At 43.5% G+C, this 27,834-nt stretch overlaps 3 protein-coding genes across 3 annotated transcripts; 1 reads left to right on the top strand and 2 right to left on the bottom strand.

Moving 5' to 3' along the window:
* Window positions 1–455: 455 nt before the first annotated feature.
* On the bottom strand, window positions 456–14,182 carry dhx38 (DEAH (Asp-Glu-Ala-His) box polypeptide 38). The gene is made up of 26 exons (XM_076024275.1): window positions 13,655–14,182; window positions 13,204–13,400; window positions 12,879–13,040; window positions 12,615–12,795; window positions 12,322–12,440; window positions 12,154–12,230; window positions 11,908–12,060; window positions 11,664–11,825; window positions 11,413–11,520; window positions 11,141–11,262; window positions 10,562–10,699; window positions 10,276–10,462; window positions 9,531–9,716; window positions 9,288–9,428; window positions 8,702–8,812; window positions 8,346–8,462; window positions 8,144–8,251; window positions 7,909–8,021; window positions 6,995–7,203; window positions 5,865–6,019; window positions 5,034–5,189; window positions 4,284–4,418; window positions 3,747–3,872; window positions 3,547–3,642; window positions 3,302–3,423; window positions 456–1,094 (listed from the first exon to the last, which is right to left on the bottom strand). Exons 1-26 carry the CDS (start codon window positions 13,987–13,989, stop codon window positions 1,013–1,015), a joined length of 3,798 nt encoding a protein of 1,265 aa, XP_075880390.1. The 5' UTR covers window positions 13,990–14,182; the 3' UTR covers window positions 456–1,012.
* A 1,331-nt stretch (window positions 14,183–15,513) lies between these two features.
* Window positions 15,514–19,388, top strand: cyb5b (cytochrome b5 type B). The gene is made up of 5 exons (XM_076024305.1): window positions 15,514–16,242; window positions 17,313–17,441; window positions 17,669–17,695; window positions 17,799–17,830; window positions 18,147–19,388. The coding sequence occupies exons 1-5, from the start codon at window positions 16,054–16,056 to the stop codon at window positions 18,235–18,237; spliced, it is 468 nt and encodes a 155-aa protein (XP_075880420.1). The 5' UTR covers window positions 15,514–16,053; the 3' UTR covers window positions 18,238–19,388.
* Window positions 19,389–20,349: 961 nt separating this feature from the next.
* Window positions 20,350–22,937, bottom strand: LOC142887871 (histamine H2 receptor). The gene is made up of 2 exons (XM_076025783.1): window positions 21,962–22,937; window positions 20,350–21,360 (listed from the first exon to the last, which is right to left on the bottom strand). The coding sequence occupies exons 1-2, from the start codon at window positions 22,764–22,766 to the stop codon at window positions 21,065–21,067; spliced, it is 1,101 nt and encodes a 366-aa protein (XP_075881898.1). The 5' UTR covers window positions 22,767–22,937; the 3' UTR covers window positions 20,350–21,064.
* Window positions 22,938–27,834: the final 4,897 nt, after the last annotated feature.

Here is a 27,834-nt window from a genome sequence, read left to right as displayed (position 1 = left end):
TTACACCTTAAGAAGCTCGGACAGACACAACTGCGGTGAAATAGCAAATTGGTACGTAACTCAAAAATCCACCACTGCCCTGTAAGTGATGTGCTTGACAAAAATACACTGTGATAAAAGAGAATATCATTTAATGATAAACCTCATTTGCATCACTTCCACTTATTGAACTGTGACTCAGTCTGAAGCAACTCTTTAAACGCCGTGTCTACAGGACGCAATTAAGTTGAGGACAAAAAACGTCCAGGAATGATACAAAATCATTGACGTAACCTTGAATCATAAAAAAAATAACAAAGGCATTATTTTCCATGAGAAAATAGAATGAGGGATTGAAACCACACTTGAGCCTTACCAGTCGCCGTTGCTCCACCACACTCTTGCTTTAAGGTTGAGTCGCTCTGAGGCTGCGTAACACAGTGACCACACTTGCAGGGCTTTAAAAGTTCAGTCACTTGACAGAGTGATGTGTTTACTACAAGGGGCCATGAAAACAGTGGAATGCAACACACCATTTAATATGAAGCTCTGCTGTAGCCCATTACATTGTTGGAACGATGTACACAAAGGAGAAGGTCAGCTGTAGAAGCCTACGAATGTGTGTGTGTGTGTGTGTGTGTGTGTGTGTGTGTGCGTGCGTGCGTGCGTGCGCGTGTATGAGGGTGTAACACAACTCTAGAGTGGGAAGACACTTTTAGATGAGCTCTTTCGTGCGGGAAACACACAAAAAATAAACACTAACATCAGATGAGATCTTTCTTAGTTTTCAGCCTCTGAAGGACATCTGTACAAACATTTTGCTTCAAAATGCCAACATAAAATCTGAGTAAAGTCCATCTAGACCTCCGTCCAGAACGCTCTTCCAGTCGCCGCTATTTTGAGTCTTGTGCCTTATACAAGTTCTCACTCTAGTGGTGGGTCCAGGAACTGCAGCTGGCAGTTGGAGGAGCTGTAGAGTCTCCTGTGAGGCGACGACTCGGTGGGAGTGAGTGAGGGCTCGGCAGCTGGTCCGCTACAGTCCGAACCGGGCCGGCGTGCGTCGGGGGGTCATGGGCACCTCTTCTTTCCTTCCTGGCGTGCAGATCTTCACCGCCCTTGAAAGCAAAAACATTATAATGGAAAGACATGAGCTGGAAGTTTTGACTTGAGTGCAAGAGCAGCGCCATAGTTAGCGGCCGGAAAAAAAAAACAACCTATGAGCGGCGGCGGTTAAATATGAATGAGCGGCTGAAGGTGAGCCGAGGCTGAGAATGAACAAGCAGCAGGACGGAGGGCTGCTCTCCCTCTCTCTCTCTCCCCCTCTCTCTCCGCCGAGAGTGTTGCTAAGTAGAGCCTGACGCTTCTGACAGCAAATCTATCATCTTTAATTACGCCAGCGCGACACAGTGACACTTCCTGCTCCGTCGGCCCCGCACGTACACGCGCCTCTGCGGCAAATGCAACCATCAGGCCATGACCTCCCTCTGGCCCCTGCACCCGCACCCCCACCCCTCACCCTCACCCCCACCCCCCAACCCACCGCAACCCCCACCCCAGGTCTTCCATGTTCACCTGGGGAGATACCGCTGCACTCGGCTTCGTGCAAGAGTCGTTTCGCTTCTCTCAAGCGCGGGTGCGTGTTCAAGTAGGCAGGCAACACGCACAAGCGGCCCCCGGACTCAATGCTGAACATGAGCTCAGATTTCTGGCCAACGGAACAGAGCAGAAAACACGTGGCGGGATGCATGCATGCAGAAATGCACGGTTAAAAACAAAACATTTGCCGCATTCGAGCCGTCGTCGTGCTGATTTTTGCTCACTGAGGAAACATGTTTAGTATGTACAGTATGTAGCCACATAGCGGGTTTTCTCCTCCACACACACATGCACAAACAAAGAGTAGAGACCTTCATAAATAACCATGATTATGAATTTAAAAGACCCGGAAATCTTTGAGGTTGTAGAAACAAACCTTGGTTGCTGTTGAGCAACAGTTAAGCTGTTCAAAGTCGACAGCCTGCTCTTTAAAATAAACTACCAAAGTGTGCAACACTCGCTGACATGATTTTTTTTTTTCTTCTGAAATGTGAGTCGCCGTTTACAAGCAGCTGTAAACAAAGTTAAAGTTCAAGTCCCAGCAACGCAGCTCCAGCAAATTCCTGCAAACATGAAAAAGAAAACAAAAGAATTTTGCAGCCGAGACATTCAAGTGGTCGTAGTAGCGCTGCTTAGATGCGTCAAATTGTAGCTTTTTTTTTTTAATTCCTCCCAAAATAAAGAAATGCTAAAACACACACAGCTCCGTGTCTCCAGTCACAGGAAAGAACCGAGCCAGTTCCTAATTCACACCACTGATGTGCGCTGGTGAGCAGGGAGGCAGGTGAAAAGCAGGCGGTGCACTGAGGCACTGCTGCTGAGAATTAAAAATAAATAAATAAAGACAGCAATGTTTGATTGTGGTCACAGTGAGCTGGTGGAGGAGGCCTGCCGCAGGACAAAAGCAGCCCGGAGCCCAGGAGAGGCGCTCGCATTCATCATCACACACCCACTTTAAATCTAATTCTTAATCCTACACCTCCAGAGTGATTATTTCCAGCGGATCTGTCACGGACGTGGCCGCGCCAAACTCACACAGATAAAGCAGCTGATTAATTAAAAATAAAACTGCCTTTTTTCTCCCCAAAAATGAGCCTTTATAGCCTTATTTCTCTGTGTTAAACCTGCGGATGGGTGTGAAATTAATTTTTTTTGCTCTAATTTGAAATTGAAAGTCGCCCCCCCCCAGCCCCTCCCCGCCTCCGCCGCAGCTATGGCCCGATTTAAATTGCTGCAGTAATGGGGGTCAGCCAGGAGTCAATATTATTTCTTTTTGTCTCGTCTGTGGGGACCAGAGGTGAGAAAAGCTCATCATGAAGAGTGAGAGAGGCGGGAGTGGAGGGACGGAGGGAGAGAGAGAGAGGGGGAAGGACTGCAGATACGGAATGGCAGCGCTGTAGGTAAATTAAACGTTTCTATCTTGACCACGTATGGAAAATGAAGGCCACCGGGGAACCATTGTTGGACAAGGCCTCAGCATGATTAGGCGGCCGGAGGTGGTGGAGGAGGAGGAGGAGGAAGAAGATGAGGAAGAGGTGGAAATGGAGGAAGAGGAGCAAGAGGAGAAGGAGGAAGGGATAGAGATGGAGGAAGAGGAAGAGGAGCAGGCGAACAAGGAGGAGGAGGAGCAGAAAAAGGTGGAGATGGAGGAGAAGGAAGAGGAAGAGGAAGAGGAGAGAGAGGAGGAAAATGTGGAGATGGAGGAAGAGGAGGGTCGCTGACTTACCTCACGCTTCCTATGTTGCTCTTCCTGTCGTGCTCCTCTCTGCGCGACCTCAGCTGCTCCTGGGCCAGAGACATCTCCTCCTCCATGTTGGTGATCTCCTCCTTGGCTCTGCGGCGGTTCTCCTGCGGCGGCGAGAGGTGCAGAGGAGCAGGTCAGGCGTTACGGCCATTGCTCCATTTCCAAAAGAAACAAACAAAGGAACAAAAAAGGGGCAAACGAGCGCAAACATCTCCGGCCGCTCTCACCTGTCTGCTCTTCCCCGCCTGTTTCACGCTGTAGAACATGGGCCCGAGCTCGGCCAGCCACTCGCCCTCCACCGCCGTCACGCACTGCATGTACTCCTGCACAACGACAGACAAGCCGAAGCCTCGGCGTCAGCGACAGGCCGCCCGGCTGGCTGAGATCCTGCAGGGACGGAGGAGCAGGGGGGGGGGAGGTTCCTCACCTTGGTGGTCATGACCAGCTCGTGGTAGATGATGTAGTCGGGCGTGTAGCCCATCCCGAACAGGGAGCTGGTGGGGTGCAGGTGACACGGCATGCCCGTCCTCACGTTCACGTACTCGCCGATGCCCTGCGGGGGGGGGGAGAAGTCGTAAATAAGAAATAAAATGTGCGCGTGTGAAAAGCAGACGCGGTGTGTGTTTGCGTCTGCGGACGGATCGGGTCGCTCGGGTTAATTTGCTTCCTTCCGCCTGCTTTCGACAGCAGGGGAGAATAAACATGAGGTATATTCAGCGGTGCTTTGGGTTGGCCGGGTTGGCCGGCTTCTCGTAAGTCAAACGGAGAATCTTGATTATATAGTCATGATTTGAAATTTCCTTTCAGATTTAGCGGCATATTAATGGGAGGCCAGCAGGGATATTTCACCGCTCTGTAATTATGCCGCTGTAAATCTGCCACAACCAGTTGCCATTGGCCGTGGCGTGCTGAGTGGCGGTGTGGGTGTGGGGGTGGTGTGGGGGGGCAAGAGAGCAGGAGCTACCTTGAGCTTGGCAGCCTGGTGGAAATAGGCGGCGCAGATGCACTTCCTGATGATGTCCCAGTCGGAGCCGCAGGAGGCCAGGTCCATCTTCTGCTGCACCATGATGTCCTTCAGCTGGGAGCGCACCTCGCGCACCTGCACCGTAACAAAAAAATTAAGAAATTAAAAACATTTATCGGTGGAATATTTCCTTCGTAATAACTAAGTAATAACTTCCTTTGTTAAAGAAAAGATGTATAAAGACACGAGAGAGCACGACGACGCTCGATGATTAGAATTTACCAAACACTGCCTGTCACAATAATGTTAAGACACAATAAAAAAACAGCGGTGACATTGTTGTATCTGCTCTCAGATGAAGCTTTTCATTGCTGTAGTAACAATTAGCCTGAAGCCAGACTAAAGGGCAGATCATTTGTTGGTTGCGACTAAATTGTTAAACAGAATGATGACTCTCATGAGTGCAGTTCACAGTTTGTCACTCCAGCTCTCTCCCACCACCAACATTCTCTTTATGTTACTAGAGCTGTGTGATTTGCTTGTACTGCACCTAAAAAAAAAAAGAATCAACACCTTTAGCCCAGAGAAGCTAGCTTGTTTAAATCTATTTATACAATAATATACAACAATACTGAGAAGCTTTAAAATAACACCGTTACAACCTCAACAAACACTGTATTCTTTAGCAGCACACCGACAAGGTCTTCCATTTATTTCAGTGCACCGCTGAATGAAGGTGAAGACTCCGACCTTGCGCATGGCCTTGGTGTGGATGAAGTGCTCGTTGCACCAGACGCTGGAGTAGTTGTTGTTCTTCCACTGCGTGTAGACGTTGAGGTAGGTGAGGTGGTCGCTCTCCGGCACCGCAAACTTCTCCCTCACCTGGTCGCTCTCCTCCTCCCGGCCCTGCGGAGGCACACACAGATCCAACAGACGGTTAACGGATCAGTCCGCAAGAGAGACGAGATATTTCTAAGTGAGAACTGAAGCATTTTGGGGGGGAAAAAAAAAAAAAAAAACAACAACATCAGAATGCAGCAACCAGGTTCACATCTAGCAAAGTGGTTGAGGGCCACAAGAAGAGAAAAAAATTCAGATAGAATTTTTTTCCCCCAATTTCCAATTCACGAATAAAGTTGAAATTTAGAGATTAAAGTCAAAATTTCGAGAATAAAGTTGATGTAAAAAAGACAACATTTCGTGAATAAAATCAAAATTTTGCAATTATGTCAACGTGAAGTGAGTCAAAATTTCGAGAATAAAGTCGAAAGGCTCTGCGAGCAAGTCTAGTAATTTCCACTTTATTGACAGAATTTCCACTTTATTTGTGTCAACTTTGTTCATGAAATTTCTACTTTACTCACAAAACTGTGACTTTATTCACCAAACTTAAATAAAAATCATCTCCACCCTGTAATACTTTTTTCTCTTCTTGTGGCCTGCTTCATTTTTTTTATAACAGGAGGCAGCTTGCTTAAAAACACTACACATTTAACGCACACACAAATACTACCTTAACAACTTCTTACTGCTTTTCAAACCTGTTTTTTAACCGTTTTGTGTTTCGTTTTGCTGATGTACCTTGGGTCTGTAGAAAATGGCGGGAACTGACAACATGGAGACGATAATGAGGACGTCGGCGCTGCATCCCATGTCGCAGGACACGATCAGCATCTTTGAGAGCGCTGGGTCCAGGGGGAACTCCACCATCAGACGTCCGGTCGGGGTCAAAGCACCTGAGAGCAGATGAGAGCGGCACTGTGATGAAGCTGCACTTGACCGAAGCGAAAGTGGATCCGGTGTCTTTTGCCATACAAGAGGATGATGAACTACTGACAGCTGGGAATACTCATAGACAAGAAGGGGGCGCGGTGGAAATGAGTTGGGTCGAAAACTTTGGCAGCTCAGATTTATATGATTACACGACGGAGTGTAAGAAGCTTATAACAAGGGAAGGCAGAGAGGCAGAGCAGCCAGTTTGGGGGCAGGTAAGCCTTAATCAGAGATAATCTGCTGTTAACACACCATACAGGGAATCATCAAAAGTCCTCCCCTATCCCCAAATCCCTAAATCCCCTGGAATCTGGCTAAGGATGAGACAGAAATGAGACCCGACCAGTCAAATCAAACGCAGGATCAGTTACTAGGCAATTACTGCACTGGCTAAGCTGCAACGCTACCTCCTCAGAGCATTTCTTTGACTGAGGCGTCGCTTAAACAGCGAGTTTGTTGCTTGTTTGTGATGTCAGCATCTTCAATCTGAGGGGCCGAAACCCGACCGTCGCGTCGGGCTGAGCAGAGCAACTACTTTCACGATTCTGATGGAACACAGAATTAAGTTTGATTGTACAATAATGTTACATTCCATTCAGGTATTGTCTAAATATTGAAATATTGTAATCCAAAAGTCATTTAATGATGATCTGTCAACTTTGTCGGAAACAATTTCTAGAATTAAATATCTTTCCTACTTGCTGTTGCTTTACAAAGGCAATAACTTATTTCTATAATATCAATGTATTTTAGCTTGGTGTCACTTCTTAAACTGTGGGGAATTGTTTTTTAATTTTTCTAATGATTCAAAGATTTACTTACCAACCAATTATAAAACGACTAAAAATAAGAAAACCCCAAATCATTAACTGCAACTGTATGAATGTTGTGGGCAGATCTTCTTGTCTTTACCTCCACAGCCCTCCGTCTCTACCCACCTGTGTTATCGAGCGCTCCTAAGATCCAGAGCTGGTACATGGAGTTGAGCATGTTGTCTTCAGGCGGCGGGTCCATGAAGTGGAAGAGCAGCAGATCCTGGACGCCCAGAGACTTGAGCAGCAGGACCACGTTGGCCAGGTTGGTCCTCTGGATCTCTGGGATGGTGGTCATCAGCATCTCGTTTTTATAGGCACTGTTAGTGTACAGCCTGCGAGGAGACAAACAGTGGACAGAGCGTTAAAAACTGGGGTATCGATAGTTTTGAATGTATACAAGCTATTAGTACCATCTTGTCATGCAACTCTGACCTTTGAGCAAAGACTTTACAGATATAGTTGAATGTAAATATACCACAATGTGTCACTTATAGGCAAACAACAAATTCTCCAAATTAGAGGTTACCAACATTTTGCCTTCTTTTTCTGCCTCTTACTGCATTAAAAAGTGTAAGGTCAGGTGTTCATCTCTGCAAAAACTGCTGATCAAAACAATATACAAAAAAAACACTGTTTGTTTGGCTCTGACCTTGCAAAAATCATGTTGGAATTCCTCTGTTGTGGTTGTGTTCATTCAAAGATTTTTTTATTTTTTTTAATGGTTGTAACTATGTGGTGCACACAGGGAAGTTTGTCCTTGAAAGTTCCTTTGTCCAAGGTAAGAAAAATACAAAATGACTGATAAGTGATTTAGTTATTTTTTTTGTTTGATTTGAAAGTCAAATGTTGCTGGTGCAGGCAGCAGCTTCTGCAATCCTCTGGAATGACTTGATGGTACATTTATTAATCTAACAAGTGTCTGTAGACTTGGACACATCTGGAAAAATGCTGATTTTTTTTTTTTTATGTAGTCTTCATTATTTAGCTGTGTTCATGTTGATTGATCATTGACACGTGCAAAGGACACAACCCGCTACCTGTAACACTGTCCTGGTCCTGTCCTGCCGGCTCTGCCTGAACGCTGGTTGGCGTTGGCCTGACTGATGGGGTAAACCTGCAGGGCGTCCATTCCAATGCGAGGATTGAAAACCTGTTGGCACGATACAAAATGAGGGCGTGAGAGGGGCATTGAGCTTAGGTGGTTTCAACCAAAGATGGTTTCCCAAGGTGCAAGAGAATATTACTGGAATTGTAAGCAATCACAGTTCAGACCTTCAGTTTGCAGTATCCTGAATCCACCACGAACATGATGCCGTCCACAGTGAGGGAGGTCTCTGCAATGTTTGTGGCAACGATACATTTCCTCACGCCGTCCGGAGCCTGGCGCAACATGAGTCAAAGTCCTTGTTTAGCTTTTGTTTAAATCAGATTTTCACCATGGCTCATGTCAATGTGGGCCTTGCCAGATACAAACCTTCTGGAAGATCTTGGCCTGGAGGTCAGAGGGCAGCTGAGAGTAGATTGGCAGCACGGCGAGAGCAGGAGCATTTTCCAGCTCCTCCAGCCGCTCCACAATCTGATCCGACGTCACCTGCAAGGACAAGGTACGCAAAAATTTAAGAGCGCAAAGAGGAAACACATACTGACACAGCTGGCAGGGTTTCATCAGGAAAAAAAGAAATTGATAAAACGTTTGATCCTAAAAAGGAGAGCAGAAATAATGTGGAGAATAGTGGTAAAACAAAATTAATTAATTGATTTAAAAAAAAAAAGTGTCTCTTGTCCGGTTGAATCGAATTACAGTCCTTCACGCAAAGACAGAAATGTCACCTCAATGTCCTCCTGGCCAGGCATGAAGATGAGGATGTCTCCCATTAATCCGCTGAGGTGGATCTGCAGGGCCTGCTTCACTGATGCCTCCACATAGTCCTCCTGAGGAGTCTACAACACAGCACACGCAAATCAGACAAACGGACAAACAGACAAGATAACCCCATTAAATAAAACAAAACACTTATTCTGGAGGGGTGAACTTTTCTGACAAAACAAATTGTTGCTCCATTTTACAGACTTTACAAACAGAAACAAACGGGTGAAGGCGTTTGCCACAAGATGAATACAATGCATGCCTTTGGCTGTGTTTCATGTAATACCACTGACTGGCACTAGGGGGAGACATTATGAGTTGCACTGCAGCTGCCAGACAATTTTGTCCGCTGTCAAACACTTCAGTGACTGCAAGTTGGCTGACAAATTAAAACCGTATAAGAAATAAGCAAATATCTTCTTTACTCCAGTCAATGAGCATCTTGCATTCAGGTACACAGAGGTGTTACATGGCTACATTAATACACTCCCAACAACTGCAACAGTAACAAGGCAAAACACAATTCCCTCCCCTTGAGCACAGACCTACCTTGCTAAACAAGATGTCTACTGGGAAAGTCCTTCCCGGAATGTGGAATATGGGCACGTTTCCGAAAAATGCAGCAAACTTATCCGAGTCCATGGTTGCAGAGGTGATGATGAGTTTCAAATCTGTGCGTCGGGACACAACCTGAAGGGTGAGAGAGTGAACAGGAGGGACGTTGTTACAAACAAAGAACCCAAACTTGTTCAATAGTCGTTTTCATGAGGCATCGTGTCGCTGCGCACAGACCTCGCGCAGCAGGCCGAACAGCACGTCAGTGTTCAGAGAGCGCTCGTGAGCCTCGTCCATGATGACGGCGCTGTAGTGGTCCAGGTCTGACTCGCGCAGCGATTCCCTGAGCAGGATGCCGTCCGTCATGTACTTTATCAAGGTTTTCTCTGACGTGCAGTCCTCAAAACGAATGGCGTAGCCCACCTGAAGGTAAAAATGCAGTTTGCAAGAAGTCAGGAGGTACCAAAGGTTTTCGCATCACATCTCTTCTGACTGAGCTCTGCATTGTCCCCCTCAGTCCACTAGATGGTGCTGTTCAGCATTAAATCAATGCAAGAGTCCTCAAACTGGACATGACAGCCAATGCTGATGGAAATGTGTTGCTACTTGTACCAGTTTCAACCCAAATCTCAAGGGAAGAGTTTCTCTGTTTCATTCGTGGCTGTCAGTCAGCTACATGAGTGACCAGCACACTTGGAAGCATGTCCACAATTACAGAGTGAGATGACCTTTCGCTTACTTTCCACTCCTGACAAACTGAACGTGATTTATCAAAATACTTTTACATTTCTCTGATTCAGATGAAGTTTTCCATCCCTTTATATGCGGTTTCACGCACAACAGCAGTTTGTCAAGACTGAGTGTGAAGTTTATTTTTCTTAGCAATTATCATTTTTCACAGATTTTCTAAGCTGAATACCATTGTACATTACATGCAGACTTTATAAAGTGGCTGTCGGAGCGCCACACACAGGCGTCTCACCTCCTCTCCCAGGTTGGTGCCGATCTCCTCGCTCACTCGCTTTGCCACACTCATGGCTGCCACTCTGCGAGGCTGCGTGCAGCCCACCATGCCGTAGCTGGTGTAGCCGTCCTCGTGCAGGTACTGTGTCAGCTGGGTCGTCTTGCCGCTCCCCGTCTCCCCAACAACAATCACTATGCTGTTGTCCCTGCGGATGCCAAAACAGTTACACTTTTAAGTCAATAAGGAACTTGGTTTTCTTGCACAATTCTTTTGAATCAGTTTCTTAAATTTGGAATTCCCTTACCGTATGATGTTAAGAAGCTGCTGCCTGACTGCAAATATGGGCAGGTACTGTCTCTGTTCCAGCAGAGTCTTCTTCTTGGCAAACTCACTGTTGGCCTCACTTTTTTCTTTCATGTGGTCGGCAAACTTCTGCTCAGCTCTGTTTAACGGAGGGTAAAAGAAAAGATCTCAACGACAAATGAACAAGACTTGCACCGGTAGTTATCTAAAGAAGTCTGCAGACGATCAGAAAACAACATATTTAGCCCTGTGTTTAAAGCCTCCCACAAACACTGTTTAGCCGCTAACACTGATGTTTGTTAAAGCTTTCACTTGTTTGGAAGGCAATGAAAGCAGTGATCGTGGGCAGAGAAAAGACCTGGCTGAGGGTATAGGCACTCAGCAGGTGAGGTATTCTTGTTCTTTGTGAAATCACAAAGGACTTATTTTGAGAGCAATGTGTTTTAGCAAAAACAGTACTAAAATTCAGAGGGAGTAAAAAAGAAAAAGGATGTAGAGTACATCATTCATTGCAAATAAAATACATTTTGCATAATACTGGAATTTTAATTATCATTTCAACTGCAGAAACTGCCATCACCTGTAGTCCACTTTGCCGTCCTCTCCAACCACTTCGCTGGCATTCTCATCGTCCTCCTTCTTCTTGATACCCATGATGTCACCGAGCTTCGTCCCCGCCAGTTCCCAGTGTTTGTGCTGTGCCTGAAAACAGAAGTAATTCAATTACCTTTTCATGAGTGTTCGAAAGTAGAAAATCATGACATACACATCGTATGCATTTGTGCAATTTGTAAAAATGTTGCTGTACGTATAAGTTACTAGGCAGCTAGTCAGCCCTGCGGCGCTACCAACCTTCTTGCGTTCTTTCTGCTCACGGTGTTTGCGCACAAGTTGGCTGCCCTTGCGAGAGATGATTGCCATGTCGGAGGTGGCGTCCTTCACAGGGATGACAGGCTCTGGCTGCAGCAGGACAACATGCACACAAACATTTAGACCAATTCACACCATTTTCAGGACAAAAAAAAAAACAAAGTAATGAATCACCAATAAAGCACTCTGGTGACTATAAGCCAAACCACAGCCTCCCTCTTGGCATCGCTTACCTGCTTGGTAAATACTATTCTTCCATCCAGAAAGGGGGGGACCAGGTTGTGAACCAGCAGGTGAACTTTAGCAGCATTGTCCTCCTCGAAGTCCTCATCCACCTCTAACCGCTGCACCACGCCACTGGTCAGCATGCGGTTTGTCTCCCACCGTTCATTATCCTGAGTGAACACGGCAGTGTTAGGGAGACGTACGAGCACTGACAGATGTGGATCCAGGACGAACAGTTCTGACTGCTCTTACCTCGTTGATCTGTCGTTTCTGGGCAGATATCCTCTTCTGAGTCTGCTTCTGGAGAATCTGCTCTCTCTTCTTGATATAGTTATCAGACAAGGCATACACAGGGTTGTACTCGTCGTCGCCCTCCTCTATCGTGTACCAACACCGGTCAAATCGCTGCAAGACCAGGACAATTTGCAAGGTCAGTCTTAAAAAAAAATAAGTCTAAACTGCATGGTCATAACATGAAATGACAACTGCAGAACTCACCTTCTGGTCATCTTCCCACTGCTCTTTTTCCTCCTCTTTATCAAAGAAAATTCCTCCCTCTCCATTGTCTTTCTTTCCTGTGGAGGAAGCAGAGCAGTACATTTCAAAAAGGCTTACATGATGGATGAATTCAAGTCTGCACACAATGCTTTATTTATAGAACTATACCTTTGCCTTGGGATAAACGAGGAGTGGAGCCCAGATGCTTTCTGTCATTGGCCCACTCATTGTACTTGTACGACGGTGTGGGTAGAGGAGTGTCATCGGGGTAACGGCCTCTGACTGACCTGTAAATACAGAAGACTCATCAGCTTCAATAGGTTCCTCAACAACTACCCATTTCGGATGAAAAGTGAGAGCCAGAAATATGAAACTATGAAGTAACATTAGCGCAGGGAAGCATTTCAAATCAATGTGAAAAATTCTTAGATAATCTAAAGAACACATGGAGTTGTTTTTACCTGTCCCTCCTCTCACTCTCTCGGCCACTTCGATGGCTGCGTTCTGAGCGATCCGACTCTCTGTGAGATGGAGATGGGGAAGGGGAAGGGGAAGGAGAAGGAGACTCCCACTGGGAACGCCGTGAGGAGTTATAACCACTGTCATCCTCTTCCCAGTTGGAGCGCGAAGGGGTAAAAGTATCTGTTGAAGGAAAAAGAAAAGGTCAACCCAATAATTGTGATCATCTTGACATCTAAAAAAAACCTGAAATTAAAGTTGGCCACCTCTGGAACGACTCTGTGGTGTCAGAGGCTCATCCCTCTTGCTTCCTCGGCTGAGGCGCTCTGACCAGTTGTCTCTGTGTGAGCGATCGCTTCTGTCACTCCCCTCTGAACGCACTGACCGGCCGCTGCTGCTGCCACGGCTGGAGCTGCTCCCCCTCTCATCTGCAACACATGCTTCATTTACTAATCGCGCCCAAGATAAGAGCATTACAGAAAATCAAACGGGAAGCAAGAAAGCAACTGACCACCCCAAGGACAAGGCTGCACCAAAACTCAAACTTGAAAATTCATTCAAATAAAATGACTAACTAATGTCACTATTTACCTCTTTCACTGCGTCTATCTCTCCCGCCGTCTCTGTGTCTTTCCCGGTCTTTGTCTCGGTTCCTGTCTTCTTTGGAGGAGGCGTACACTCCGTGCTCACGTCTGTCTTTCTCCCTCTGCTGGTGTCTCCGGCGGAACTCCTCACTTACCCCTCCTGGGTTTGAGGGCGTCTCGGAGCCAGTTACTCGATATTTTCGGCTACATAGTAAAAAAAAAAAGAAAAAAGAAGGATGCAAACAATGTAAAATGTTGGACCGTGTTTTATTTGATGTTGGTATTAAACTGTCCTGTTTAGATTATTAAAAAAAATAAATAAATAAAAAAAAAAGGTCTAGTTTTTCAATGGGACTTTGAATCATAACAGTTCCAAGAATTTAGCATAAAATCTCTGAGACACTGTATATGTTATTTTTTTTTGTTGTCTTTTTTCTATGTGTTGGATAGACACAAACCTCTCCTTCTTAGTGTCTTGGTTATTGTCACAGTCGTCTTCATCGGATCCAGAGTCACTTTTACTCTCATCCCAGTCCTTGTAGGAAGAAACCTTTGACTTCTTGTTAGTCCCGTCATCACCACCAGCACCATTCTGTTCCTGATTCTCACGCTCCTTTCTTTTCTGGGCTGCCAGTAGATCCAAGCCAAGCATGGAGGCGCGTGGCGCAGGTGCCCGAAAGACATGGGGCTCAGAAGCAGCACTCTTCTTCTTGACTATTAGCCCACCGACTTCAGCCTTCGGGTCAGTCCCCTCAAGCCTATGCATGGACGTATCATCATCCATTGTCTGCATAGAAATAGTGAAAAACCAGGGGTAAAATTAGCAAAGCAACGTGAGTGTATTTGAAAGATTTATTTATGAAACGCGTCACACAATTTCTCCTTGGATTTTTGTGATGCGACAGAAACGGACGAATAGGAAAAAGGTGCATATATTTATAAAATTGTTTGAACGATCAATTGAACTCACAACAACGACACAAAGGGTAATACAATCTTGAGTTGCAGTAGTTGTGCTGCCTGCAGCACAGTTAGATACCTCACACAAAACCAACACATTAGTAGCGATTCGTATTGTTAAATTGTTCGTGATCTGGTTAAAAAGAAAACGATTTGTTTAAACGAAGTGCAATAGTAAATTTCAGTCCTATATGTCACGTTTCTCTTGAGCAGTTCACGTCGGTGGAAACAACTCATCAAAACAATGATAGCGTTTAACCTTAGCTTTTAAATCGATTTTCAGACATTCGGCGTCGCTTAGCTTGGCTAGTAATTACGGTGAGTAATGTTAAAGTGATTACTGTGACCGGTGTTTTAAAATGAAACTACATAACTAACGTGGGGTTTACGTACCTCCAAAATTGACGTAAGCTAGCCGCCAAAGTATCTGCTAACTCACGCAGGCCTCCGATTTGTCAATAAATCCCTAGACTCTTAAGGTGCATGCGGTAGGAAATCTTATATCGAACTGAAATACTAGTTTAACGGAAACTTTGAAAAGGTAATCCATAAAACACTTAAAACCACAGCAGTTTACGTAAATACAAAGCTGTGCGCAACAACAAGGAAGCAGCCATTGCTATCCCACAATTCTCAGAAGCGGAAGCGTTGAAAACTTTATTTAAACGTTGTGTTGACAAAGCGAGAGAAAATGTTTCGATCCAATTGTTTTGATCCAATAGTTGAAGTGTAGTAGAATATTCCCACTGTATATGTAATAGTACGTTTATGCAATGCAAATAGTACACAAATAGATTAAAATGTGAATATACAAAACAAATACATGCAATGGGAAGAAAAAAAAACTGTTTGATAATATTCAAATAATTAAATATTAGCAAACGATTACTTCGTGTAAAACTTAACTTGTTTGTTAAATGTTAATAGTCCAATCCGTTGTTTAGAAGTACTTTAAGGACCAAAACTCATGTCACTTGTTGGTATGTTTGAACGTGGTAACATGATGACAGCCAGATAACCATTTATAATACATATTGTTTAAATGGGATTTGCACACTCCTTTTTAAGTGAACTCGTGTCAGATATAGAATATCAAAAACTAATTTAAATGTTCATGTCATTGGTCCGTATATTTATGTATAATGTAGTATGTATTTAAAATCAGAAAATATTTTTACTTCACAAGTAATAATTACAAAAATAAAATTTGCCTTGGCGATCTTTTGAGCACGTGACATAACATTATCATAAAGACTACATTTACCTCTCATCAGGACAGAAAGAAGCCCGTGTGTGTGTGTGTGTGTGTGTGTGTGTGTGTGTGTGTGTGTGTGTGTGTGTGTGTGTGTGTGTGTGTGACAAGAATTCTTCCAAGTAGATTTTCGGATAAAAATGAGTCAATCTCATGATAAATTTTGACATGTGATAACACAAATTATATCACGGGAAATAAAATACATATGCACATTGACAACGCACATTTGACAGCCTGCGCGTTCTTCCGAGGTCTCGTGATCATACATTGGTGGGTTTCGATTGGTTATCGCCGAGGGAGTCGCCTTTTCATTGGTCAGGTTAAGGTGTTTGCGCAAAAAGGTCTAACAACCCGCTTGTCATTGGCCTCTTATTCATATCTGGTGATATGCCGGCGACAGGATCGCATTCGAGTCCGCATCTAGTTTTGTTTAACACTAAAATCGCAATCTAATTTACTCGAGCGAGTCGGGGGCAACCGTAGCATTTAGGGAGCCTTGTAACAGGAAGTGATCGACACATTGCTAAACCAGCGGTCCGTCCACATCTTTCCGTCCGCGGCTCAGGTGCTACCTGGCTAACTGAAGCTAAAGTTGCCCCACCGTTTCGTGTTTGTCTGTCGGCATTTTACATTGACATCACAATGGGTGAGGAAGTAAACGAGAATGCCGTCAATACGTGCGAGGAACCCGCCGACGGCAGTGTTGCGGAGGCGACCGGCGACGGGGTGAAATATTACACGTTAGAAGAGATACGAGAACACAATATGAGTAGTGACACATGGCTCATCATCCACGACAACGTGTATGACATCACACGTTTTCTCGAAGAGGTAAGAAATGCACAGTGGCATCAGGGTGCACGCAGCCAGCATGCTTTTTGATCGGTTGGTACCTGTTTTTTTTTCCCCCCCCTCAGAATTCTGGTTAAGTTACGTCACTTCCTGAAATTACAAAAGCATTACTCGGCAATTTAATGTTTGTTCACAAGCAGGTCTTGATAAGTGACCAGTGCTATCTTGCCATCAGTAATGTGGACTGAAGGTCTAAAGGTTAAAGAATTCGCTCTTAGTGAACTTGTGTGGGTTTTTTCCGTGCTTTGCATTGCTATGGCGATAGCCAGCACTTTAAAAAAAAAGAAGAAAAAAAAAAGAGTAAACTTGAAGTTGTTATTTGCATGTTCATTAAACCAGGCGTGGGCAAACTATGACCCGGGGACCATATGTGGCCCGTTATGCTTTTTAATCCGGCCTGCCGAACTTGAAGAAATTATATTATTAGCTAATACGATATAATATAGCTGTATTTCATAAAATGTTCAGTGTTTTAAGAGTAATTTCAACAAAGGCATAAATACAATGGCCTTCAAAGACACTGATTTAGTTGTAACACTTTTGTTCATTTTCAATAGATGGTTACAGCACATGTTTTCTACATGTCCCATGAAAATATTTTTTTCTCCTATGAGGTGGGTCAGCTAAACACTCCATCCATCTGCTCCTGCTCAGGTCCCTCTTGTCAAAATTTAGAACCCATTGTGGGCCACCAGTCAAACAGTTTGCCCACCCTTGCACTAGCCTTTTCCGCTGTCTGGTCATGTGATGTCAAGGCACAATAAGTGATGTTGTTCAAATGACCAATGCAGGACAAAGTTATGGTCCGGGCCGGGTTAACATCCGGCCACTGTCTCAGTCGGAGCAAGTCAAGTGGATCCTTCACATACAAAGCCCGATGGACAAGATATAATCTGACGTGTGTGACATCAACTATAGAGCTATATAGCAAAATGATATTGCAAAAAGAAGTACTCAAGTCTTGCATGTATAATTTTGTGTCCTCATTGTCCCTCCCATAAAGGAAATATATATATATATATATATATTTTTTTTTCTTTTGTGTTCAGCATCCAGGAGGTGAGGAGGTTTTGTTGGAGCAGGCAGGCGCAGATGCAACAGAGAGCTTTGAAGACGTGGGCCACTCCACAGATGCCAGGGAGATGCTCGAGCAGTACCTCATCGGGGAGCTCCACATGGTAGGATAGGATTTGAAGCGTTTTCCAACTTTTTTTGGTTGTTTTTTTGGTTGTTTTTTTTTGACAGTTTGTTGACAGTTATATCCATCCTTTGCACAAAATAAATTGTAAGTTAAACATTTGAACCACAATTTTACAGTAACTAACCATTTGATTCACACTACCAAATGTGTAGTTGTGGAATGAATGTTTTTGAGGTTGTAATTGTGCAACTTTGTTTTTTGTAGAACGACAGACAGAAGGAGCCATCAAAGGTGAGTTGTATTGTCCATCTTGTTATCTGTAATATGGAGTAGAAATGAATTGTAGTAATATTTCAATATATTTATTTAAATGTATTATTATTTTCCTTTGCAGAATGTGTGTGACTCGAATTCAGAGGAGTCCAGGTGGGTTTCATGGCAATTATATTACACTTTATGTGATTGCAGCAGATTTGGCCAAAAATGTTGTGGTGGTGGTGGTGTTATTAAAGTAATACAGATGAAACTGAGAAATTAATATAAAAAAAGGTAATTATTAAAACCAAAAGTATTTTTTGTATTAAAAAAAAAGGAAAAAAGGGTAAATAAATAAATAAATAAATAATACAAAATGAAAATGATTCTGCAATAGTTTTGCAATTTTTTGTTTCCAGACATAAATTGTAATTCAAGATAAATGAATATAAATGCTGATAATGCTACTGATCTTTTCGTTCCACAGCTCTTGGACAACATGGTTGATACCTGCCATTGTTGCCACTGTTGTTGGCATTGTGTGTCGCTTTTACATGTTTGATCACAAGTCCTCCTGAGTGTGGCGTCCCATTCTCATCATGTCCTATTTATCTGGAGGCCTTCAAATGTTAAACCAAAACCTCCTCACACTCAACGCACACTGTCTGCAGCGTGTGCGTCTTCTCCAGCAAGAGAAGGAGGGGAACATTTTGACAGAGTGCTCCTGAGACACCGCCTCAGGCGAGATTCAATTATCTGCCTTCATTTTTTTATTGTCTTTCACTGTCACTGTGGCTGTTTTCCATCATGCTAAATAAGGGTGCTCAGCTTAAACCTTTGCCTGCCGTTGAGCCTGATACACACATTTGCCACTGTTCACACGTTTATTGGAGATACAAAGCTATGAAACAGTAAGAATAAATATTTACTACTCTGTCAGTCGCCTTTTGAATTATATTTTACCATGAAGGATATAGTTACTTTTAACCTAATGAGAAATTATTGAACTTCATGGTTTTCATACATTCCTTTAATTGCCATGCATACAGTGTTGCTGCTGGGGATGACGTTATTTGTTGCGTCGATATGAATGGGTAAGAAGTTAAATTGCAGAATGCAGCAGTGAAAATTGTCTCTTCCCTTCTGAAAATAGTGATGAATCATGTTGCGTGTGATCGTAAAAGTTAAATTTAAAAAGTTAAATTTTGGAGGTCAGTTATCAAAAATTTGTCTCTAAGAACAAGATATTGATATGAATTTATTTATGCAGTGCAATCACTAATATTGTAATTAATGTATCTGACTGATGAATACAGATTTGTTCTGTGTGCTGTGTGTACGTTACTATGCCATTTGCTGCTTTACAGGCAATTTTACACTAAGTTCTGCTTATACATCTCAATTCTGTGTCATTGTATGACTGAAACAAGCAACTATCTCTGGATTTTACACATATTCTGGTCAGCCAGGTTTTAATTTAAGCCAGTCCACAATCAGACGGCATCTATAGGAAATGATTACATTTTTTAATTCTCAAGATTTACCTTTACATTTTGGCACCAATTTACTGGATTGCCCGCAAGACTTTTCTAATGTACAAACTGATTAACTAGATTTTTAAACTACTCTGATTATCCGATTAATTTGTCTTCTCCGTTGTAAACAAACATCTCTCTGCATTTTAACTGACATTTTCTGTTGCATCTCTGAGTAAAATTCATCTCTTAAAGCGTGTTGGTGTTTCATTGAGTCAAGGGAGTTACTTTAACATTGGTATGAGATTTTCATACGTTTGATCAATTTCCCTGGAAAACAAACCTGACAAGCAAAGATCATCCTACTGCACAGTCGCATGCAGCCTCCCTGTGTCTCCTCCCAGCCAGGCTGATCGCCAGCGGCTGAGGACGATGTAATTGATCCGCTTGATGTTCCCGATTTGTGAGGAGAGGCACAGACTTGGTTGTTGGTAGCAACACATTTTGCTCAGGTCAAGCAGTTAAGAAGAACACAGCAAAAAAACAAAAAAAACAACCTAAGACCAGAGTTTATTCTACTATTTTGGTTAAAAAGAGTTGATTTTCTTTAAATGCATTTCCTGATAGAAACACAAGATGGCACTGCAGCCTTAAAACTGCTTAAAGAGCTTGACGTTATCGTGATAAAGCTGCACCCAGGGTCAAATGCTAGTGATTGATTGAAAAAACATGACTATAGCCCAAAGATAGTCAAAGTTACCAAACATTAAAGTGGTACTTGATAATCTCTCATGGTTCACTTACATTATATTACATATAAAAATACAACATTATCATGCAGGTCTTACGCGGAGATGTTGAGCTTCCCTGTTCCTGATGGTTCATTCTGGACTCTTTCGGAAAACCATGAAATAAATGATCATGCCAAATATTTATTCATATTTCAAACTGAATGATGATACGATTCAAAAGATATAAGCTTTATTTATTAGATCATAAACGATTCATAGGTATTAGTGTTTTTTTCTTTATAAAATTGGTCGTTTAGAAGCATGGACTTCATATAAATGGCTGTGATTTTTTTTTTGATACAACTTCACAACATGTTTTCTGATGCTCAGCTCACTTTCACAAGTCACTTTTTTGGAGGGGGAGAATACCAAACAACCAAACAATTAAAACACATAAAAATCTTTCTGCATCTCTTTTCTAAACAGTGACAGTTACAAAAACCAATGGAACATGAGTGTTTAGACCTCAAATAGCAAACGGCGAGAGTTTCTCAAAGTACGCAAACCAAAGTTATGCTATTTGCTATCTATAGATTTGTAAAAATGTGGCCATCTTTGGCAGCTGAAATACTTCTGTAAAGCAGTTACATTAAGTTCTACGAGATGGTGGGCAACCTATGTGTTTCACAGCTACTGTTAGTGAAATAAAATGTTGCTTCATCAGTGTTTCATATGAATATATCAGTTCCATGTGATAAACTAAATGGCAGAACCAAGAATACTTAGAGAAATATGCTAAACAAAGCTGTGAACTGTTGATATGCCTGCGCCGTCTAGGCGTGCCTATTTCTGAGGTACAGACTGGCTAGATGGCGATCCATAAAACAACTAAAAGGTGGTTTAAGAGGCCATCGCTGACAGACAGATAATCAAATCTGGAATGCTTGATTAAAACAGAAACTAATGAGTCATTTACTGAGGCTATTTTTCATCGGATGAATTTGATTAAAAAATAAAAAATGTACAAAAAAATATATACAACAAAAACTATGGCAATCTTGTCTATACAGCGATTATTTTACCATCAAACGTTGGTTTTGGTCAAACGTATTTAATCCATTGCTCTTTGCCACGCCCTCATAGCCCATGTTTAGATTTATCAGCGACTTGTCCAGACCAGTGGACCATGTGCGGATCTTCTAGGCCATACTCATAAGAGTGCAGGTGGAGGAGACACTGGAGGACCTTTCATGGACACTGTTGTAATTGTCAAAATTTCCAGACACAAACTGTGTCTTAGAGGCTTCGCAGCAACCAATGGCATTGGCTAAATTGGGGCAGAGGGCCAGGGTCAGCCTCTGCAGAACGAGTTGGAATTTTTTACGGAAGCTCCGGTTTATCCAGAAGTAGAAGATGCAGTTGAGGAAACCGTTGGAGGTGGGCAGCCACACCACCACGAACTCCACCCACTCTGGTACGCTGCTACCTGAGACGGCTGACATAAGGAAAACATGAGGATGAAGCAAGGTTAATATCCACAGAGAGCGCAGAAAGCAATAGATATTCCTTAAATTTCGCATTATCAACCAAGACAGCTTTGTGTTTGTGAGGTGGGTTACATGTCAAAACATCTGATGGTTTGGTGGAGGCCCTTTTTTTTTATATAGTGAAGTTATACACTCAACCTACAAAGCACACTTCAATAACTCTATTATCAGTACACAGTTTTCAAGATGACAGAGAGCACCAAATCAGGAATTTTAAATCTATAATCATTGCATTTAGCATACACTAAAATAATTACACTTTGATGAAAGTTTCTGACAACCGCACAAATACAGTATAGAAACAAATCTGTCAGAAAGACAATGAACCTCTCATCACTGACTCTTGAGCTAATATCAAGAATCACAATGATCTCCGTTATGATGTCAACCTGTGGCCACCCCAAGGAAACATTCCTGGCTCTGCCACTGCCACCATCCATCCACCCACCCACCCACCCACCCAACATCCCAGCAGTGTTTATCTATGTGTCCACCATGTACAGATGGATGAGGACACCAGTGTTCGCAGTGCGTTTCCTCACTACTTACCATTGTACACCATTGCTGACATGCAGGGTATCCAGCAGGTGAAGTAGGCTGCCATCACGGGCACGAGCACCCTGGAGGCCACGTTCAGTCTGCTCCGACGCGCGCAGCCGTATTTGCGCAGTTTGAGCCTCTGCCTCTTGGCGGCGCACCACACCCTGACATTGGAGTAAGTCATGACGACGGAGCAGGGGAAAAAGATGAGGCACGTCAGGCCGAACGAGTAGCCGACGTTGGTGGAGTAGGACGGGTTGCAGACGAGTGACGCGGTGGAAAAGTGCACCTCGATGATGCCGCCCGGGAAGGAGATGGGCGACAGCAGGAAGGGCGGGAAGCACCAGGCGAAGGCGATCAGCAGCAGCGTCCTCCTCCGCGTCATCAGCGAGGAGTACTGCAGCGGGTAGAAGACCGCCACGTACCTCTCCAGGCTGATCATGGCCAGCGTGTACATGCAGGTGGAGTAGACGGTGGCGTTGCAGAAGGCCACGGCGTGACACAGGGCGTCGGGCCCGTCGGTGTGCTCCTTCAGCACGCTCACCCACAGGTTGAGGGGCATGACCAGCAGGCCGAAGGCCGAGTCTGCGGCGGTCAGGGAGAGCAGGAAGTAGCGAGAGTTCCTGGACCAGCCGGTCACGGAGGAGGTGATGACCAGGAGCACCGCGACGTTGCCCAAAGTCACCATCAGCCCCAGCACCACGATGACGCTCACCTTGATGGGCCAGTGGCTGAGCTCCCGGAGCGTCTGCTGCGGGTCGACGTGTGACAGGTTGCCGTCGACAGAGGACGAGATGTTTAGTGCGGAGAACATCTTTTTATTTTAACCTCCTCGATGTTTCATTTGTCAATGAGAAAGAAATTGAATGAAATAAATAAAGGGAAGAATGAGTTTTAAATCCATGCAGTGGTGTTTTGAGGCTACGCTGCAGATACCTGTTGATCTTTCCCTCAACAATCAGCCGCACCTGCAGCAATTAGTGTGGGCTCCTCTCCAAACAGCCCGGACAGAGGAGGCACAACTGACGGGATAAAGGCGTCAGTCGGGGCTTCATGCCCAAAATCATTCTATCTTTAAACTATTTTTTAATTTTATTGTTTATTTGTTGGGAGTAGTAGTTTAATATTGTTCAAAAGTAAATAGGAAAAATAAATCCTCACAATGAATTTTTTTTACCAATCCCCAAAAGGGGCAGCTGATCATCTTATTCTAAATGCCTGAAGCTTTTGTTTTTGTGGGGGAAAAAAGACGATTGACAAACTATCGTCTTTTACTGGTAGATATATTTATGTCTGCACACATTTTTTTGCACACTTGGCGAGCCCACAAGAGCTGTTTACTCTCAACACAGTCTCCGTTTATAAAGTGTTCCTATAAAGATCTTAAAGTGACACATTTAATCCAATGAAATGGCAACACAAACATTCTCTGCCTTGCACAGCTGTGATCTCTGAAAAGAACAACTACTCGCACAACCACACAACCAAAGCCACAGCGGATTGTTCAGCTTGTTTGTGTTTAGACAATTTCGTGAACTACCAGACAACAAAATCAGTTCACACAAAACACAGCTGCTCTTAAGTCCCATAGGTGTAGAAATAAATCAATAAAAATAGAATAAATAAACAATCAACAAAATTGGCATCAGACTTTGCATTATTATTTTTTATGTGACTTTTATTTTTAAAGCACATTATTTATGCTCACTGTTGCACGATCCAGCAGAATCTAATCCAGTGCACATTGCAAACTTCCATTAAGTAGTGCGTGTGTTTATAGATTAGAAATTTGTCTCAGTCTGTTGTACAGTCACTAATTCCATCACTCCGTATTGTCTTAAAGAGTAAGTGCTCTCTTGGTCTAGGTAATTTAGTGCCATCAACTGGAGATGCCTGCACAGTATGAAACATTGATAATGACTCAAATTTAATTATGCTGGTTTTGAGCTGTTTTATATAAAGAGGTTCCTGTGTTCCACTTTTAGAAGTGGTTGAGACAAAGTAGCGGAAATATTATCGATTTCACATCAGTGTTGAGTGAATGAAAATAAAACAGTGACAGAAAACAGTAGAATATTTACCAGAACTGACTGGAAGATTATCATGACCATGACAAACTACAGACATAAAATTAGAATCAGCAAGTTGGAATTTTTTATTTTTTATTTTTTTTTATTCAGATTGTTAAGTAGTATTTGAAAATCACAGGCATTAAATGAAAGCAAGAATTTTATTTTTTAAGTCAGTTGGAGACACTATGTGTTAATAATGGGGTAACGTTTAAACAAGTGAAAGTGTATAAACATCAACAAGGAACCCAAAGTAAACACAACACATTTGCTTTAACATTCCAGTAGTGTGTGTGTGTGTGTGTGTGTGTGTGTGTGTGTGTGTGTGTGTGTTGTGAAGGCTTATTCCAGATGGAGAGGTGTGAGTCCCTAATGATCTTCCAGGATGCAAATTCTATTTGTGTTGCCATAAAAATGACAAAACAAATTGATTCAAATGATATAATCACACACAACATTCTAAACTTTTGCTAAAAAACAAACAAACCTTGGGAACATTTGGAAACACCAAGACTACAAATAAGAGCAATGTATTTTGCTATCAGGAGAGTAAAAACACATTTTAGCTATAACATTGTGATCATTATTATAGTGATATTCATATTCCAATAAATCTTAAATGACAACAATTTGCTTTGTAAGAAAGAATCTTCTATTTTAATGTTGTTAAAATTGTTCTTCCACATTCACTATATTCTTCCACAGGGTTTCTCCTCCTTGCCAGTGGGTGTGTCTGTGCACGCGCGTGCGTGTGGATACAACGCGTTCCTCACTCTACGCCTGCAGTGAGTGAGCAAGTGAGTGATGCTTCTGAAGCCTGTAAAAGATGTTGTCATGTGCTGCGGAGACACAGCTGTATGCAGCTGTTGTCTGGCTGCACACAGCCTGCGCATGTGTCCAAGACCAGCCTTCACCCAGAACGTGCAGTCAGCCAAGTGGGAGGGAAAAAGTTGCATCTTCTTTTTAAGTGGCCGAGAGCCAAACACGTGTCATCGAGTGCTTAAGAAGGGAAAGTGTTTGTGTTTGTTGGAAGGGAAGATCAAATAGAGAGAGAAGGTCAGGCGGAGAGTTTCAAATCCACACCAGAGTCTCCAGCTCTCAACAGCTTTCTGCTTCAAGACCCAACATGGACACTGTTTTATTCAGTACCATGCTTGTATTTAAATAAGAGAAAGTACAGTGTCTTTCTTCACTGTGAGTATTCAAATAACAAAACAACTGCTTAGAAGCGGCATGTGGCTACTTTGCTCAGCGTTGTCGAGCGGTGGACTGTCCCCCTCTGTTCTCTGTCACCATCCACACGCTCTTCCAGCGCATTCAATTACATCTTGACAAATTCAAACAAAGCTTGAGCACAGTGCCCATTCCACTTCAACCGCAAGATTTTGAACTTGTGGTCTCAGTATTTTTTATCATCATTATTATCATCATTTATCATGGTAGTAGTCCTCGTTTTGCAAGATCATGGCCTGCACATGCACGCCATCCAAAAGAAAAGTAATGCTTATTATGGACAGCCCATGTCTACCAAAGGTTAACTTTCCATTGTTCTGTAGTCAACATAATATTTTATTTATCTTCTGGCTTTCTTTGCCAGCAAACAGCTCAGTAGGCGCTGCACTGCTGCCGCTGCACTGCTGCCGCTGCTCTGCTGCAGACTCATTTTCTCCTATCTAATAATGGAATGTTTCTCTTCATCAGACAAAATACCTGGATTTACTGTGTATAGGCAACATTTTATGTTGAAGCCCTCTGGTCCTTGTGTGTGTCTGGACAGAAAGGCATGAAATGCTCAGTTATCAGCATGAAAAACACCAAATTTAACGTCAGTCACAGTGCCATCAGTGAGGCGTGTGTGTATGTGACAGTATAGGGCAACACGTGTGAGAGTGTAGAGATCTGTGAGCGGGTGGGTGTGAATGTAAGCCCAATTGTGTACCTGTTGAATAAAGGACTGCACTTATGTGTATTATGTGGCTGTGCGACTGTGTGTGTGTGTGTGTGTGTGTGTGTGTGTGTGTGTGTGTGTGTGTGTGTGTGGGAGAGAGAGAGAGTGAAAGAGAGAGTGAGTGAAGACAGCATATGGACAGTGCCCTCCCTTCCTGTCGGGAGGGGAACACTGTGGCTCTCTGTGAACCGCAGTTTGACCTAGGACCTCCTCGGATCACACACACGGAAAGCCACATACCTACTTATATGTAGCCATACATCCACAGTGAGCCGGCCCAGCCAGCTGTCCCCTCTGACTGGCTGCCTTCCACAGAGCAGCGTGGAGGTAACAGTGACAGTCAGCCAGACAGGCCAGCTTGTTTTCTCAGGCTGCGTGAGAGCGAGTCTGGAATTCACTTGGACTTTTTCAAACCCATGTGTCACCCAGCAGGGGAAACAACACACAGAATGCCCCTTTCTACCCTTTTCGGACATGTCATCCAGTGGTGGGTCACGGTGACCCCGTGAATGAGGAGCAAAGAAACATCCTCCATCCTCCTCCACCAGCTGGGAGCAATCAAATGTGCTGCACAATGACTTTGAATACAATAAGACATTTGATTTATTCCCTGAATGTGTGGCATTGCCACCTGTGACTTTTAGGGCAAAGATAGGAAGGGCAACCCTAACCAAATCATATCAAGATTCCGTAAAATGCCAGTCTGCACACTACCAAAAAAACTATGAAGCAAAACGTTTCTTGGGCTGGAAGTCTATCTCTGTCATTAGTTTTAGAGAGCTGAACTCAACAGCCAGCAGATTTATGCGATGTCAGCTGACTGGCCTTCCTGCTGTTTTGATGATGGCACTGGTTGTTATTAGAGAGAAAATGTGGAAAAGATAGTTTGCAGCAAAGGCTTAACGAAATAGGAGGGGGAAATGCAGTGTCTCCGCAGTGCAGCAGCTTAGCGCCACCTGCAAATGCATCCATCGAAAAGAAACAAGCATCTGTTTCCCTGTGCAGAAAACAGCAGCTTAATGAGGACATAAAAAAAACATTCTGGAACAATCTTCACTTCGATAGATTTTTTTTTTTAACTTTTCATTTTAAGCCTTGTGTCTTTTGTTAAGACTTCCTTTTAACCCCTTCATTCCATTAGAATGCAGGCAAAATCATTGAAGTCACATTTATCAGGCATTTTTTCATCATATTACTGGATCATATATCATATAATCCAGTTGAAGAACATATCAGAGGTTCCAATTCTGTACGGCTCACTTGCCCCAGGGTGAAATCTACTCCTCCCTCCTCTAATTTCCTCTTAGATAAAAAAAAAACCCCTCCAGTCCAAAGGAAAAGAGGCCAAAGAGCCAAGAGTGAAGGAGAGAGGAGCAAAGACAGCCAACGAGGGAAGAGCTGCCAAGGTGAGAGGAGACAGTAAAAGGTGAAGAAGAAGAAGAAGAAGAAGAGCAGAGCAACAGCTGGCAGGTGTGAGGAGTCACAAAGCACCATCTGTCCATCGAGTGCCATCTCCACACACACACACACACACACACACACACACACACACACACACACACACACACACACACACACACACAGTATGTTTCTGTCTCCATCCCAGTTTCCGGTGGTGCAAGAATTTCTGGTGTCATTTGGCTGTTACTGTAAAAACAGCAAACCTGAGTTGCACTTTTGTCTCCTTTCCCTGGACTGCCAGTGAGACTGTAGGTGTGCAGTCACTCCTCGGGGGGGTTATGAGGGCGTGAGACAAGTTGACCTGAGTAGGTATTTTTTTCTCTTTCACACTATTGTTACCCGAACAGATGAAAAAGCAAAGACTCCTCCGCTACCATAAGTGTAAACACAGGCATTTCCCCCCC

Source organism: Nelusetta ayraudi, unplaced genomic scaffold (assembly GCF_046127955.1).
Source record: "Nelusetta ayraudi isolate G7.1 ecotype Tasmania unplaced genomic scaffold, CSIRO-AGI_Nayr_v1 ptg000002l, whole genome shotgun sequence".
Classification (NCBI taxonomy): Eukaryota; Metazoa; Chordata; class Actinopteri; order Tetraodontiformes; family Monacanthidae; genus Nelusetta; species Nelusetta ayraudi.
The sequence above is the reverse complement of the archived record's forward strand: the minus strand, read 5'-3'. Positions and strand labels throughout refer to the sequence as shown.